At 39.1% G+C, this 16,842-nt stretch overlaps 1 protein-coding gene across 2 annotated transcripts in view; it reads right to left on the bottom strand.

Moving 5' to 3' along the window:
- LOC149561410 (uncharacterized) overlaps positions 1-16,842 on the bottom strand; it is a 295,535-nt gene that overhangs the window by 195,414 nt on the left and 83,279 nt on the right. For both annotated transcript variants that reach the window (XM_089825134.1, XM_089825135.1), the window contains exon 3: positions 6,803-6,864. In XM_089825134.1, coding sequence (XP_089681260.1) covers positions 6,803-6,864 — 62 coding nt within the window. The remainder of the gene's footprint in view (positions 1-6,802; positions 6,865-16,842) is intronic.

The raw sequence follows: 16,842 nt of genomic DNA, 5'->3' as shown, positions 1-16,842 counted from the left end.
GCATTCTTTACAAGTATCAAGAAAACCTAGGATGCTCATAAAACTGGATATTAGTAAAGCCTATGACAAAGTAAACTAGTACTTTCACTGCAAACGTCTCCAAGCTCACGAATTTACTAAACCTTGGATAAACTTAATCAATGAATGCATCTCCACCCCGAGATTCTAGGTTCTTGAAAATGGTGCCCCAATGACAAAGTAAACTAGTACTTTCGCTGCAAACATCTCCAAGCTCACGAATTTGCTAAACCTTGGATAAACTTAATCTATGAATGCATCTCTACCCCGATATTCTTGGTTCTTGTAAATGGTGCCCCAAAAGGATTTTTGGCTCCTTCAAGAGGACTACAGCTAGGGGATCCTCTATCCTCATTCTTGTTTATCCTAATCTTCCCTATTCTTGTTTGTCCTAATGTCAGAAGCCCTAGGGAGAGCATTCCAAACTAGCTTCTCTAACAACCTACTTAAAGGCATTCAACCAGCAAGGAAGGATGAACCCACTATCCATCAGAAATTTGTAGATGACACAATGTTGTATGATGAGGTCAGCATCTTAGAAGCCAAAACCATGAAAACCATTCTTAACAATCATATGGTCCTTTTAGGTCAAAAGATCAACTTGGCAAAGTCAGAAGCCTTTTTTTTTAACACTGCCCCTTCTCTAAGAGTAAGTATAGGGAAAATTCTCAACATCAAAGCAGGCACCTTTCCTTCTAAATACCTTGAGTTCTAGCTGGAAAAAGGGATGAAATAGACAGCTAGCTGGGATAGTCTATTAGGTAAGGTCAAAACAAAAAATTCAATCACGGAAAGGAAAGAGGCTATCTCTGGCGAGGAGACTAGCTTTACTAAAATCAGTGTTAACTAGCATACCTATATATCACCTCTCAATATCCAACTTGCCTGTTCTGAATAGAGCTTTTAAACAAAATTTCAAGAGACTTTCTTTAGCAAGGTTTAGGCAACATAATGAAAATTCCATTATTGACTTGGGATAAAGCATACAGGCCTAAGGCCAATGGAGGTTATGGGATAAGAAATATCAAAGATTAGGCCTCGATTCTCGGGCAAAATTGGTATGGAGAATGTTTAGAAACCCTCATCTAAAATGGGCCAAAATTCATTACAAAAATATCTTGATTCAATGGATCCCCTCAGTCTCTTCAGAATTAAAAATCCTCCAATGGGATCAGGCATTTGGAATTTCATGATCAAATGCAAATCTATCATCTCTAATAGAATCACATCGAAAGTAGGAAAAGCTGATGAGGAAAGATTCTGGACTAGTTCTTGGGAAGGATACCATATTATAAATAAGTTGGGCAACTTTCTTATTCTTAGAGAAGACCTGGAAGAATCTTGGGTTCCTTTCCTAAGGAACAATGTGGGCTTAGACAAATCTTTCCACGAGGGTTGGCATTGGGAATCCTTCCATAATCCTAAGGCTCCACAGTCTAATAAGGCTTTTGTTTTGTCCATTCTTAAAAATGGAACCTTAGTCTTATCAAATAGTAAAGATAAATTAATCTGGGATGGATCCAAATTAGGGGACTTTACAGCAAAGGAAGACTACAGCTACTTGATGGAAAGAAGAAATCCCCCCAAGGAGGAGCTACCTAAGATCTTGTGTTAGGATGCTCTGTCTTCCTAAGGCAGGGGCATTCCCATGGCTAGCTCTTCAAGAAAAAATCCCAATTGCTGATAAATTCAGAAGAATGGGCTATGAAGGCCCCCTTCAACATCCACTTTGTGAAAAGGAATAGGAGTATCTCAACCATTTATTAGTTAACTATGACTATGCTAGATAGCATTGGAACTGGTTCTTCAAAATGATGTCCTAGAAAAAAGATCTTCCTCACTCCATTCGATCTCTCTTCTTATCCTGGACCATCTTGAATAAAGAGAGTATTTTTAGGGGAATATGGCTAATATCTCCTTCCATGATTCTACAATTATTATGGAAGTAAAGGAACAGAAAGATATTTAGAGATATGAAGATGGATCACTAGCAACTCATTGTTAAATTGGAAACTCTAACCATTGAATTTATTAACAGTAAGGTATGCAATAACGAAGGATCCCATAAAGTAATGACTTAGTGGGATGATTATATGCGACACAGATGGCTGGTACATAAACTTCCTCCTTTCATTGGGAAAGGGAAGGATAAAAGTGAAAGGGAAAAATGTGTATGGTCACCTCCCCAAAAAGGTTGGGTGAACATTAATTTTGATGGAGCTTCACGAGAGAATCTAGGTGTTGCTGGCATTGGGTGTTCTATTAGAGATCCTAAGGGAGATATTCCAATCAAATGTTGAAAATACATTGGATTTGCATCTAATCACGAGGCAAAGCTTAAAGCCCTTTTGAAAGGACTCCGGCTCTGCTCAATTTTCAAATTCCAAAACATTGAAATTGAAGGTGACTCAGCCATAATCATTAATGCCCTACAAAAGGGATCCATGCCTAACTGGAAATTGGAATCACTACTGGTAAAAGCATTACAGATCCTCCAAACATTTAAGCAAGCTACAATGAGCCATATTAATAGAGAAGAGAACACTCTGGCTAATCAGTTGGCAAATGAAGGAGCAGATGGCTCGAATAAGACTTGTGTCTCTTAAAGCATTTGGCCAAATGACCTACAGAGCAAGAATGACTTCTCGAGGGAACTTCAATTACTCTCCTTATAACTACTGTGGCTTCTTTTGATTCATTGTTTTATGAATGTTATACTAGCAGGATATATGGAAGCTTATAGAAAGTTAGCCCTAAAGAAGTGTTGTCTTAATCCTAGTATCTTCCCCTTACCATCCTAGTCTCTTTTAACTCATTTCTAATCCTTTTATCATTATTTTAATTCTTCTCTATTTTTGTTTTGTCTAGATTGTTTTTTCTATCCTTATTGGATTTATTTTTGAAGGAACATAATACCTAGCATATTTAACTATGTCAATCAAGTTTGGTACTAAAGGGATTTTCAGCAGCTTCTAATGAAGTTTTTTTAAGGCCATCTTGGGATCCGCCATTCACACCTCTCTTATTTTACTCTTCACTTTTAATCTTTTTTTTTCAATTTTAAACTTGGATGTGCTTTTAATAAATGATCATTTAGTGCTCATACAAAGAGGCAAGCACCTTTCGTGCATGCATTACTTCATTTGTCATGTCCCCAAATTTTAATGTAATAATTTAATTTAATTCATTAACTGGTCCCAAAATTTCAATAATATAATAAAAGGACCTTTAATTAGTTTCTTTAATTAATTAATACAGGCCCAAGTTATTATTTGTATTTGTGGTTTCGATTGATTTAATATATCTCGGACCTATTTTTATTTTAGTTTCCGTTGGTAAACTTTCTCGTTGGCTATCTCTGTACACCCTCGGAAAGGTTTTCCCTAACGGGTATTTAAGCACGGCTTGGATGTAGTTGTAGGTATGCAATTTGGATTATTTTCTTTGTACTGTAAATTCCAGTTGGAATTCTTTGTAGTTCGCCATTTTGGAAGTGAAAGATCTTCCCTACTTCGCTATTTCTGGTTTCGGTGGGATTCAACCCTCACACTATTTGGTCAACTATAACACTTCACTCAGATCTAGCAAGTTGGAGCACTATCATATTGGCATATGTTAATTGAAGGATTATTCATGTTCGATCTCCATTATTGTTTGGATTTTATCTGATGAATTTATGATTATAAGTTTATGTTTGAAAGACTAAAATCGCCTTCCATCCGTGCCTCAATGATACACAACATTAACCATCTGTCAACTACCAAATCATCTTCTGGCTTCATTCTTCTTACCACACGGCCTTCCCATTTCCCTTGGCCTGTTACCATACAGTCAAACTCAATCCACCGTACCGTCCATACGGACTCCCAAGCAATTACATACAGCCATATTTGTGTTCCACCGTACGGCTTGCTCCATATCCCTTTGTATGACCATCTACCCCCTGTAACTGCACGACATTCCTATTGTTCGTCCTTCCACCATACGACATTCCTGCTACTCCTCCTTCCTCCTCAATTAGTGTTTGTACATCATCTCCACTTAGCCGTACTGCCTCCACGATAGAACCATCCGAGCAACATTTCCAGTATCTAACGGAGAGAGATCGTCTCCAGAGCAGTAGTATTAGAACAATTGCCTTTGGATCAAAAACCCCTTCGGATCAAGTTTCCCCTTCGGATCAAGTTTCCCCTTCGGACTAAGTTCCCTTCGGATCAATCTCTTGAAGCACTGACCTGAACCACTAGTCACCCGAAGTACTTACCCAAAGCACTGACTCGAAGCATTAATGCGAAGCACTGACCTGAAGCACTAACCCGAAGCACTAAAGGAGAACTACCTAAAGAACTGACCTGAAGCACTGGCCACCCGAAGCACTAATGGATACTACTTGGAGCACACAACCAGACTACCTGAAGCACACGACAAGATTACCTAAAGCATACTACGAGACTTCATAAGGAAACTCTAGAAAGGAACATTACAATGGTATCAGAGCATAAACCTTTCGGGAGCATTACTGAAATTGTTCGGGAGCATCTCCGAAACTTTAGGGAACATTACTGAAATTGTTCGGGAACATTACAGTGGTATTAGAGCATAAACCTTTTGGGAGCATCTCCGAAACTTTTGGGAACATTACCGAAACCGTTTGAGAGCATCTCTGAAACTTTCAGGAACATTACCGAAACCGTTCAGAACATTTCATCATTCCTTGTGCGAGACTTAAATGCAATTATTCACCAAAGAAAGGTGGCAGGTTGGGCAGCCTTTCTCCTCAACTTATTATTAAGGAATGTTGAGTTCCTTGTTTGCATTTGAGAATTATGGATACTCGGATTAAGCTCACCTCTCTTGCTAGGCTCATGGCTTTCGATAAACCCATTAAGATTGAGAGAATTATACAGTTTGTATCTGTTAGGAATAAGGTAATTTGGATAGTTGTTCTACAAAGCTTAGGTACCCAATATATCAATTGTCCCAATAGGTCTCGTTTTAATGCAGTCATCATTGCTATGTTCATAGCAGAAGTCCGTCATATATGTGTTGATAATAGGCTGTTAGCTAGTCTATCTCATGAATATTTGACAACCATCTGTTGTGAGATCTCGACACTATCCTTATTAACATTAGAAGAGATCTTATCATTCCTCTTGCAGCTTACTACAATTTTCTTTATATAGAGCGGAACCTGTTCCTAATTACCCGATTATCTTTATTGAGGATCCGGCGGGCTTCTAGGAAGACAAAGAGGTTTATCTGAGAAATATTAGGTTTCTTCTTTACTTTTTTGCTATGTTGGACCACATTGATCTAGACTGGTTGGAGCACTACTTTCAAGTAGAAGGGATACTACACAACTGGGCCTGCGAATCGACATAGAAGACCTCCATGAATGTTTCAAGGAATGAGAGACTTTTAAGATACTTCTTTATCATTTTTGTCTTCGAAATGTTCCTTGGAACTTTATGGCAAAGGCTTAAAACAGTGACCGAAGCCATGCTTTATTTAAATATATGACTCTTTGAATCTCCTTTACAATTTCTTTTAACTTTGTTAATGGTCTGGACAGTAGTAACTTTTGAATGGAACCTTCCTTCGTAAATAGCATATAAACGCCTGTTACTTTTGGTTCTCAACTTTTAAGAATTTAGCAATTAGTTAATCGCCATATAACATTCTTTAAGGGCTCTCTTAAAAAGTCATTTCTGGAATACTTATCAGACCCTAGCATGATTTTTTCCAACTAAACATGACAGGATTTGGCTTCCAAGCTTCTATAGCCTAACACCAGCACGGCTGACTCCATGTATGAAAGGGTCTTTTATCTTAGTTTGGTGTTGCTATTGCGATATTTGTGCTTCCAATTTCCTTTCAGAGAATGATTTTGTTTCAGCAATCTTGATTAAGAAGGATTTGTGATTTATATTTCTTATATATTCGGAAACATGGTTGTTCTCAATTTTAGATTTCAAATGACTACTGTTCTGGTATGGCTTGAGATTATGTTTGAAGACACTTCTATAAGGTTTTATTTCAGCATGTTTAGGTTTGAGATTTCCATTGCCACCTTCCTTAATCTAAAATATGAATTATTCAAGGATGAAACTAACCCATTCTCTATAAAAGTTGTGTTTGTGTAGTGTTTTGTTTTGTTCCTTGAAGGAGGATATGTGGGCTGACAACATGTTGCAAGAATGCAGAGAGCTTCTTCTAGTCTCCAAGGATAACTTTCCATCATTTTCATCCATCAATCTTATATGTTGTAAATTTTTACTAAATTATGTAATCAATTATTAAATTCTATATGATAGGGGGTATGCCCTCTAAAAATTATGTAAAAGACGATATGCCCTCTTCAAATCCCAATTCTAGCAAATGAACGTATACAGGACTTCAATCCTAGGCTACACCAGGGATTTTATTAACCCCGTTCTTTTTCCCCCGATGCCTACACTTGAATAGGGTTATCTAAATATTTCTAAACTTCAATAAAATGGGCACTTGCCTCTTATTTACCAAAAAAACAAAAAACAAATGGAGGTATACGGATATTAAGTGGGTGCCTACACATGAGTAATATAATTTTAGTTACATATCAACAAAACGGAACATCAAAAGTTAAAGCTAAATGTCCAACCTCAAAATAGTTTAATTCTTTTTACTAGATGGTGTATTTTTTGTATTGGAGTTCAAAACATATGCCCGAGCTTAATGGCCATAGCAAAATCCCTCATTTATCTTTCAAAGGAAGAAGATAGAAACATAAAAGTATTCTAATTACCTGGGCCATTCCAAAAGGACCTGGATTCATCCCAACCAAAAGCACTTCCACCCTTCTCCCTCCTACAAGATAAGCACAAGTAATCAACATATGAAATCATAAAGGCAAATTTTAATAGTAAATATTGACACTAACTTAAGAAAACTCCTTGTATTTGTCATTTTTGATCTCCTGCTATCACAATAACAATCGTAAAGAGAAGATCTAATTAATCTTGACTTATAATTATGGAGTTATAAAATTGTTAGAATTATGGTTTATTGTTATAAAATTTTAAGAATTATGGTTTTAATTCCAATTGGAAGTTAAGGATAAGTTGTTTCATCAAAACACCTCCCATTCACATACCTCTTACTCTAAATTAACTTCAAGCCCTAAACAATTTTGTAGATTTTTTCGAAAAACAACAAAATTTATACCTCTTACCTTAAGTTTCAATCAAGTTTTGTATATCAAGGTTAATGGTTCTCTCTCCCTAAGTCTGTTTCTGCTTACAAAGGCCCTTATGGGCTTTGGAAGAATCCTTTTATAAAGGACCTCTTTGACTCATATGGGGGTGTCTTTGTAAAAAAAAATAGATTCAGGTACTTGCATCAAGATATTGGACCATTCCGTTGATAGGTCCTTAACTAAGATGAAAAATTATCTATCTTGGAAAATTGGGGTTTGTCGCTCAGGCATTGTAATGCCTAGAAAGTGGATTGCAACTAAATAAGCTATCAAGGGCTCTTTGTTTGTATTGTCTCCTCCTAAGGGGTGTTTTTATTTTTCCTTCTTCAAAGATTGTATTCACATCCTATTCGTTGGGTCATGGTTTTTTTTAAACAACTTCTTCATCTATGCAAACGGAGGCCCTAGTTTTGACCCTCTTGATTATCTTTTGGCTATCTTAACATAGGTTCACAATCCTGGACTACGGTTGGAATTTTGAAATCATGAGGTCATTAAAGGGATTACTAGCTCCATTGGCGAGAATTTGGGCATTGATGTTGTTACAAAGAGTAGGGCAAGGATTGTTTTTGGTTTCTTTTGTAGTTCTTAGCTTTGTTCTTCTGATTTCCATTGAACTAAAGTCTAGGCTGGGATCTTGGACTCAATGTATTGAATACAAGAACTCCACTCCTTTTTGTCAACTTTGTTCTTCTAAAGGTCATGTCAACAACGCTTGCGCAAGGGCTTATGATAAGGTTTTCAAAGGGAAAGGAAGGTTAGGGAACCCGTATCGATGTAATATCCTCCCTTGATTTGAACTTTGACTTGTAGAAATTTAACTTAAGGAATATTGTCAAACACTTTGTATGCAAACTCATAAAGCTGATTTCCTCAATAAATTGCTTTCCAATGAGTAGATTTACGAACAACTATGAACTGACATTAAAATGCATAATACACATCATAACATTTTCACAAACACTTGGGACACATTCAACAGTATATGAAATATCTGGAAACTCTTTCAATCTGCTGATAAAAGGGTGATTTTTAAATGTAGATGTGCACTTACAGCTGCCTTAAAGGCTGCAACAACTATTCAGACTTGTATTCATCAATTATTATGCAAAGTATCAAAATTTGACAGAAGAAACCTGCAATTAGTTGCCGTAGTATTTTGCAGATGTAGTCGGCAGCCCTCCAAACTTTTAATCAGCCGGAAAAACAAGTAAACTTGATACCAACACTGTTCACGCCGTACTGTAGCAAAATACTGTTCATGCCGACTGTAGCAAAATACTGTTCATGCGGCACTATAGCAATAACTAACTTCAGATTTGCACCTCAAACCCTTGTAAATTTCTTTATGCGAATGCCCCAAATGAAACCCAGTGTGTTTCCTGAAGTGAAAACACCCTTGATCCTCCTGACTGTGTCTTCCAATAGCGAAGAGAATGCTAGCAAAGAGGGATTCTGTCCTCCAAGACCGATAATCAAATATCCAGCAACATAACATTAATCTTCATCCCTGCATACAAAAAAAAGCTCTTCCATTTCTTTTATAGTGTTCTCACAAGAGCTCAATCCTTCGTTTTCTCAATGTGGGATAAAACATAACTCCCTTTATGTACCTTATGTCTCCAATGTGTTATAAAAATAAAGGGAACTCTTTTAATTTAAATATTTCCCACAAACTATAGTCTATGCATTAATAAAGTTAAATATTTAAATTTAACTTTATAAAATGGCTTTATCAATACATAACAAATCTTATCAATGATAAATAAGTTTTACTGTCGATTTTAAACAATTACCATCGACATACCACTGTGACTGAATGTCCGGCCATGTCTAAGATGACTTACTATAAATAGTAAGTATGCCCAAAGTTGCCCCAGAATCCCTCAGAAAGACCTGCAACTGAAACTGTCTAGGCCAAATGGCCTCTAAGCCCCTTTAATGTCCTAGTTAGCCTACGGGACTGTGGGGAAATAGGCTAACGACAACATCATGCTATGAATGCTAGAAAGGGGACATTACAGTCCGCCATTCCCAAAATTGCTTGTCCTCAAACAATTTCAGCTCTGGATGCTGCAATATTTGCTCATTTTCCCAAGTAGCATCCTCGACAGGTAGGTTCCTCCACTTCACTAGATACTCCCTGATAGTCCTCCTGCGAACCACCCTCTCCCTGGAGTCAAGTATGGCCTCGGGAACCAAGATAAGCTTTCTCTCATCATCAAGAGGTGGCAATACTACTGAAGGCACCACATTGTGACCCAATGCCTTCTTAAGGCGTGACACATGGAACACATTATGCACTTTACTGTCTGCAGGTAACTCCAACTCATAAGCTACTTCGCCCACTCTCCTGATTACTTTGACCGGTCCATAGTAGCGTGGTTTCAATTTCTCTGCTCCACTCTTCTTGAGAGAGGACTGTCTATACGGCTGTAACATGAGGTACACCATATCTCCCACCTCAAAAGACCTCTCAACCCTGTGCTGATCAGCATATTGCTTCTGCTGATTTTGTGCTTTTTGCAAATTTTCCTTCAAGGATCGCATAATGTCCTGGCACTCCTGCAAAGTATCCTTGGCCTTAGGCACCCTGCTGTCGCCAAATAACAAATCCAAAAAACTAGGAGCATCATACCCGTACAGTGCCATAAAAGGGGACATTTGAATAGACATATGGAAAGAGGTATTATAGCAGTACTCCCCTAGATGTAGCCACTTCACCCAAGCCTTCTGCTCTCCTGCAATGTAGTTTCGAAGGTACCCCTCAACCCATTTGTTCACTATCTCTGTCTGCCCATCAGTTTGGGGTTGGTAGCTGGTACTCGGAGTGAGCTCTGTTCCACATAACCTGAACAACTCCTGCCAAAAGTGGCTCATAAATCTGCTGTCTCTGTCACTGACTATGCTCCGTGGTATCCCATGTAGTCTGAATACCTCTCGAAAAAAAAGTTTTGCTGTTTGTGCTGCTGAATATGTAGACGAAATTGCAAAGAAATGTGCAAATTTCGTCAATCTGTCTACCACAACAAACATACAATCCCAACCCTGTGCCTTGGGGAGGCCTGTGATAAAATCCATGGAAATGCTATCCCACTTCTTCTCTGGTATGGGTAGGGGCTGTAGTAAACCACCCGGAAAAGAATGTTCCTGTTTGTTCTGCTGACACACAGGGCATTCCCTCACAAACTGAAGCACCTCTGATTTGAGTCCTTTCCAAGTGAAGCGCTCTCTCACCTGCCGAGATGTCTTAAAGAATCCGGGATGTCCTGCCATTGGTGAATCATGAAATGCCCTCAAAATCTTCTGCTTCATAGCAGACCCGGGTACTAAATAAATCCTTTCCTTGTAGATGATCAGATCATTTACGACAGTGTATCGACTATCTTGAATAGCTCCCTCAATAATGCTAGATGCCCAACTATCCTTAGCATATTCTGCCAAGATCATCTCTCTCCAATCATCCATGACTATCCCAACAGCAAGCAAATGAGGCCTTCTAGATAAAGCATCTGCAACAATATTTTTCTTCCCTTTGACATAGGCTATGTCGAAATCATAGGCCCGTAATTTACTCACCCATTTCTGTTGCCTGTCATTAAGGTCCTTCTGTCCAAGGAAATGTTTCAAGCTATTATGATCTGTTTTTACTGTGAACCGGCTTCCAACTAAATACTGCCTGAACTTAGCTAGCGCGTCCATGATTGCTAGCATCTCTTTGTCGTAGATGCTGTAGGTTCTCTCCACACCTCGTAATTTTCTACTCTCATATGCGATGGGATGTTTGTCTTGCATTAGAACAGCTCCTATGCCCTCTCCCGAGGCATCACACTGCAGCTCAAAGGGCCTGGTGAAATCTGGAATGGCTAAAACAGGACATGTACTTATCAGCTCCTTAAACCTGTCAAAACAATCCTGAGCCCTCTCTGACCACTTGAAACTATCTTTCCGTGTCAAATCTGTAAGTGGTGCTGCTATCTGTGAAAATCCCTTCACAAATCTGCGGTAGAACCCACAAAGCCCGAGAAATCCCTTGAGTTGTGAAGTGTTCCTCGGTGGTGGCCAATCCAAAATGGCCCTGATCTTGTCTGGGTCAACCCGAACACTTCCTGCACTAATAATATGCCCTAGATACAGCAACTTTGTCATCCCAAACTCACATTTACTCATCTTGGCATATAAGGACTCCCTCTCTAGAATACTGAGCACTGTATCAATATGCCTCAAATGTTCCTCCCAAGTACGGCTGTATATCAGTATATCATCAAAAAATATCAACACAAACTTCCTCAACTGATCTCTGAACACTCTATTCATACAGGACTAGAAAGTGGCAGGGGCATTTGTCAACCCAAAGGGCATGACTAAGAACTCAAAATGTCCATAGTGGCATCTAAAAGCTGTCTTCTCCACATCCACCTCTCTAACCCGTATCTGATGGTAGCCGGATCTCAAATCAATCTTGGAGAAGTAGCATGCACCATGCAATTCATCAATAAGCTCATCGATGCGCAAGATAGGGTATCGGTTCTTGATTGTCTTCTTGTTTAGCTCCCTCTAATCAATGCACATCCTCATTGTACCATCCTTCTTCTTCACCAGTACTACTGAAGAAGCGAAAGGACTTTTGCTTGGCCGTATGTGCCCCATGTCAATCAACTCCTTAATTGCCTTTTCTATTTCATCCTTACATCTCTTCGGATGGCGGTAAGGTGTGATGATAACTGGCTTAGCCCCTTCCTCTAATTCAATAACATGCTCGATTCCCCTATCCGGGGGTCTCCCTGGAGGTATCTCACCAAACACCTTAGTATGTTTGGTTATTATTTTTTGTACATCAGGTGGATACTCTTGTTTATGCTGCTCTGTCATCTCAGGCATTACTATAAACTCTGCTGCCCAATGCACCTGATCATGTCCAAAGAAACTTTGCATCCGCTTGAGTGACACCACTCGAAGTCTCCCATCTGACAAACCTCTGAGCACTATCTTCTTACCATTTGCCTCAAACCTCATTTCCATTTTCTCAAGGTTAAATGTAAACTCTACCAGAGACTTCATCCAGTTCATCCCAAGCACCATATCCTGATCACCAATGTTGACCACAAAGAAATCTCCTGTCATGTCATAATCTCCCAAATGAAGCTGCAAGTTGGAGATTTTCTTGGTACATTCAATTTTGAAGCCATCGGCAACCATCACCTTAAATCCCCTATGCTCCTTTGTATGTAGCCCTCTGTGTGTCACAAACTTCTCATCAATGAAGTTATGTGTCGCCCCTGTATCAATGAGTGCCACAACTCTCTGTCCATCCAAGGTTCCCCTAACTCTGAAAGTGACGGCCTCCTGTATACTTGACAACTGAGCTATCGTGCTATCACCGCGTGCTTCCTCCTGTGAAGAACTATCATCATCTCCATCTGATTCGGATGACTGCTCTGAATCTCCATCTACTGACTCTTCGGCTGAAAAGTACTCCATCTGCTTAGCTTTTGCTTTCAATGGACACTTATGTGACAAATCCCAAGGCTCCCTGCAATGAAAACAAAGCTTCTTCTTCCTGAGATCATTAAGTGTCTCATTGTCCAACCTCTTACTTTCCTCCTTAGCTGGCTGAACCTCTTTATGAAAACGTTTCCTGTCCTTATCTTTCCTTGAAGGGAAACTCTTTTCCTGGAATTTATTTTTTGAAGATGAAGAGGAATCCATGTCACGAGCTTTCTTAATGGCTTCTTGCAAAGTGGGAGGGTTGAGAGCTTTAATCCACCCTCTCAACGGATCAGCTAACCCATCCATAAATAGAACTAGTATCCTCCGTTCAGATACATCTATTACTAACACTGCAAGTTTCTGAAACTCTAAAATGTATGTTTCCAATGATCCCCACTGTTTAAGCTGAGCTAACTCCTTCAAATGGAGTTCTGGATCCTTCCTATCAAAACGTTCAATCAGCCTCTCTGTAAACTGCACATATGAGGTAATGTGTGCATGTCCCATAGTGACCATACCATGATGCCACCACTCGTGTGCTAACCCATCCAGATGAATTGCTGCGTACTTAATAGCTTCTTCCTCGGGCATAGGGTTCAATTGAAAGTATGTGTCAAGCTTTTGAACCCAAGCTCTTGTTGTAGACTTTCCTGAGCCATCATAATATGGTAACTCAAGTCTCCCTACTCTCTTCTGTAGCTCATAGCTCTGGTTCCTGTCATGTCCACGTGGCATATGTTTCATCCGCACATCCATATACTCCCTAAAGGTAATTGCAGCAGTAAAATCTGGCCCTCCGGCTTCCCAATCTCTCCTCAACTGGTCCTGTATATCAGTAATCTGGGGCTCTGGTACGAGCTGCTCTGGAGCTCTAGGAGGAAATGTAGGAATCATGGGCCTTGAACTCACTGTCCTAGCTCGCTGGGGTGCATGACCGAAATTGTTCCCAACTTGTTCATCTCCATTATGTGTCCCATCCTGATCATTTCCATTCTGATTGTTACCATTCTGATTATTTCCTCCACCCATGTTAGCATTCAACCCCATTTGACGAGCCATCATCTGCATTATAAGATACAATCTCTGATTCTGTTCCTGTGCCCTTTGTTCTGCTACTCGCTGACCCTGTAGCAAGGTCTCTAATAACTGTAAGAATCTTTCCTCTCCAGGCTCTGGACTGGCATTACCGCCTCCACCTAATCTTGTATTCCTGTCATCTCGGTCACCCATATTGCTGTCTTGATCAAAGAATACCTCCGCTGTGTCTGTATGACTGGATTCTATACCCCCCTGTACGGATGAACTAGACTGTTTGCTTTGCAGGTCTGAACTCCTACTTTGTCTTGCTCTGGTATTGCGGAGATTATAAGGCCCCTGTCGCATGCTCAAACATAAATGCTCTGATTTTAGTGTTTTGACATTTCATCAAACACTTTCCCCTCTATCCGCCAATTCCAAATTTCCTATAAGACCTCCACAGGATGGCAGGACTTATAGCTCTAATACCACTGTAATATCCTCCCCTAATTTGAACTTTGACTTGTAGAAATTTAACTTAAGGAATATTGTCAAACACTTTGTATGCAAACTCATAAAGCTGATTTCCTCAATAAATTGCTTTCCAATGAGTAGATTTACGAACAACTATGAACTGACATTAAAATGCATAATACACATCATAACATTTTCACAAACACTTGGGACACATTCAACAGTATATGAAATATCTGGAAACTCTTTCAATCTGCTGATAAAAGGGTGATTTTTAAATGTAGATGTGCACTTACAGCTGCCTTAAAGGCTGCAACAACTATTCAGACTTGTATTCATCAATTATTATGCAAAGTATCAAAATTTGACAGAAGAAACCTGCAATTAGTTGCCGTAGTATTTTGCAGATGTAGTCGGCAGCCCTCCAAACTTCTAATCAGCCGGAAAAACAAGTAAACTTGATACCAACACTGTTCACGCCGTACTGTAGCAAAATACTGTTCATGCCGACTGTAGCAAAATACTGTTCATGCGGCACTATAGCAATAACTAACTTCAGATTTGCACCTCAAACCCTTGTAAATTTCTTTATGCGAATGCCCCAAATGAAACCCAGTGTGTTTCCTGAAGTGAAAACACCCTTGATCCTCCTGACTGTGTCTTCCAACAGCGAAGAGAATGCTAGCAAAGAGGGATTCTGTCCTCCAAGACCGATAATCAAATATCCAGCAACATAACATTAATCTTCATCCCTGCATACAAAAAAAAGCTCTTCCATTTCTTTTATAGTGTTCTCACAAGAGCTCAATCCTTCGTTTTCTCAATGTGGGATAAAACATAACTCCCTTTATGTACCTTATGTCTCCAATGTGTTATAAAAATAAAGGGAACTCTTTTAATTTAAATATTTCCCACAAACTATAGTCTATGCATTAATAAAGTTAAATATTTAAATTTAACTTTATAAAATGGCTTTATCAATGCATAACAAATCTTATCAATGATAAATAAGTTTTTCTATCGATTTTAAACAATTACCATCGACATACCACTGTGACTGAATGTCCGGCCATGTCCAAGATGACTTACTATAAATAGTAAGTATGCCCAAAGTTGCCACAGAACCCCTCAGAAAGACCTGCAACTGAAACTGTCTAGGCCAAATGGCCTCTAAGCCCCTTTAATGTCCTAGTTAGCCTATGGGACTGTGGGGAAATAGGCTAACGACAACATCATGCTATGAATGCTAGAAAGGGGACATTACAATCGATCCCTACTAAAGCTTTAGATATCATGTTTGTCCCTCTTCAAATTGACTTAGAACACAATCGTAAACTAGTTGGCGTAAAAGGAATTCTAGGCCCCTACCCTATTCCTTTTGGTTTTGAGTATGTAGCCAAGGAGTTGAATGTGTTTTGTAGTGCCTCTCGTGTTTGCAATTTGTACCTTGTTATATTTTGATCCGAGAGATACTTCTTACTCATGTCATTTTTATATTTGAGATGACCTGATGGTCATATGTTATACTTTGATTTCCAGTATCATAGCTGTTAGATTACCATGTTGTTCAGTTGATCATATCTGCATGATGAGGCCTTTTTGAGATTACAATATGTTTTATGATGATATCTGGTTATCCGGTATTTAGACATATCCTCTAATTACATTTACATATTGGCTTTTACTTATCCTTGTTCCAAGGATTTAAGGGTGGGGCATTACATCTGGTATCAGAGCCCATGTTGCAACATTTAGATCTCTGTGTTATGTTCCCATTATGATATTATTTTTCTTTGCGTACATTGTTATCTTATTTTAGCTTTTGCTTGCAACTCTTATGACTGTCACATATGATTCTGACCCTTATCTTGTTGCTTCCTTAGTGATGCCTCCTACACGTAGACTTGGTGATCGAGGTAATAACCGAAGAAATAACAATGAGGAAGAACACCATTAGGAGGAACGTCAAGATGGTATGGAAGAATAGGGTAATAACAACCATGGTGGCACTAGGGCAATGATGCCTTTGCTACAAGAGATTATAGCGCAGTTGGGACCTTGTGTAAAGGAAAACCAACATGGACGAGGGATCTAATCATGGAGATTCCCATATCTCAGATCATAGAGAGGAAGAGAAGCGTGAGCGTGAACATTCTCACACACCACCTAATGGTAGAGGGTAACATCAGAAAGATCATGACTGCGACGGTGAGGATTCCATCCGCATATACATGATGAAATCCCTTCAACAATCTAAACTACCATACTTTGATGGTAAGGAAGTGTTATTATTGTGGAGTCTGATCAGTCTCCAAGTGGGAGACTGTTGTGATGTGGAGCCTAATCAGACTTAGAGGTTTATTTGGCGCGGTTTCCCTCTAGATTATTTCTACGGGGTTTTGTGGGCAGCGCCCCCAAAAATGATCTTATATTGTAAAAGGCGTCAGCTACTATTGTTCTATTATTCTAGCCCTAATTTTGTAAGCGGCAAAAAGCTTGTATAAAAAGGCTTAGGGTTAGGGAATTTCATAATGAGTAATGCGAAAATTGGTTCTTGTAGCAGTATTGAGCTATAAGGGCTTACAAATTGTAATCAGGTTGTAATCACT

The sequence above is a fragment of the Cupressus sempervirens genome, chromosome 4 (assembly GCF_028749045.1).
Source record: "Cupressus sempervirens isolate cs-2001-9-10 chromosome 4, ASM2874904v1, whole genome shotgun sequence".
Taxonomy (NCBI): domain Eukaryota; kingdom Viridiplantae; phylum Streptophyta; class Pinopsida; order Cupressales; family Cupressaceae; genus Cupressus; species Cupressus sempervirens.
Note: the sequence above shows the minus strand (reverse complement) of the source record. Positions and strands in the feature narration are given on the sequence as shown.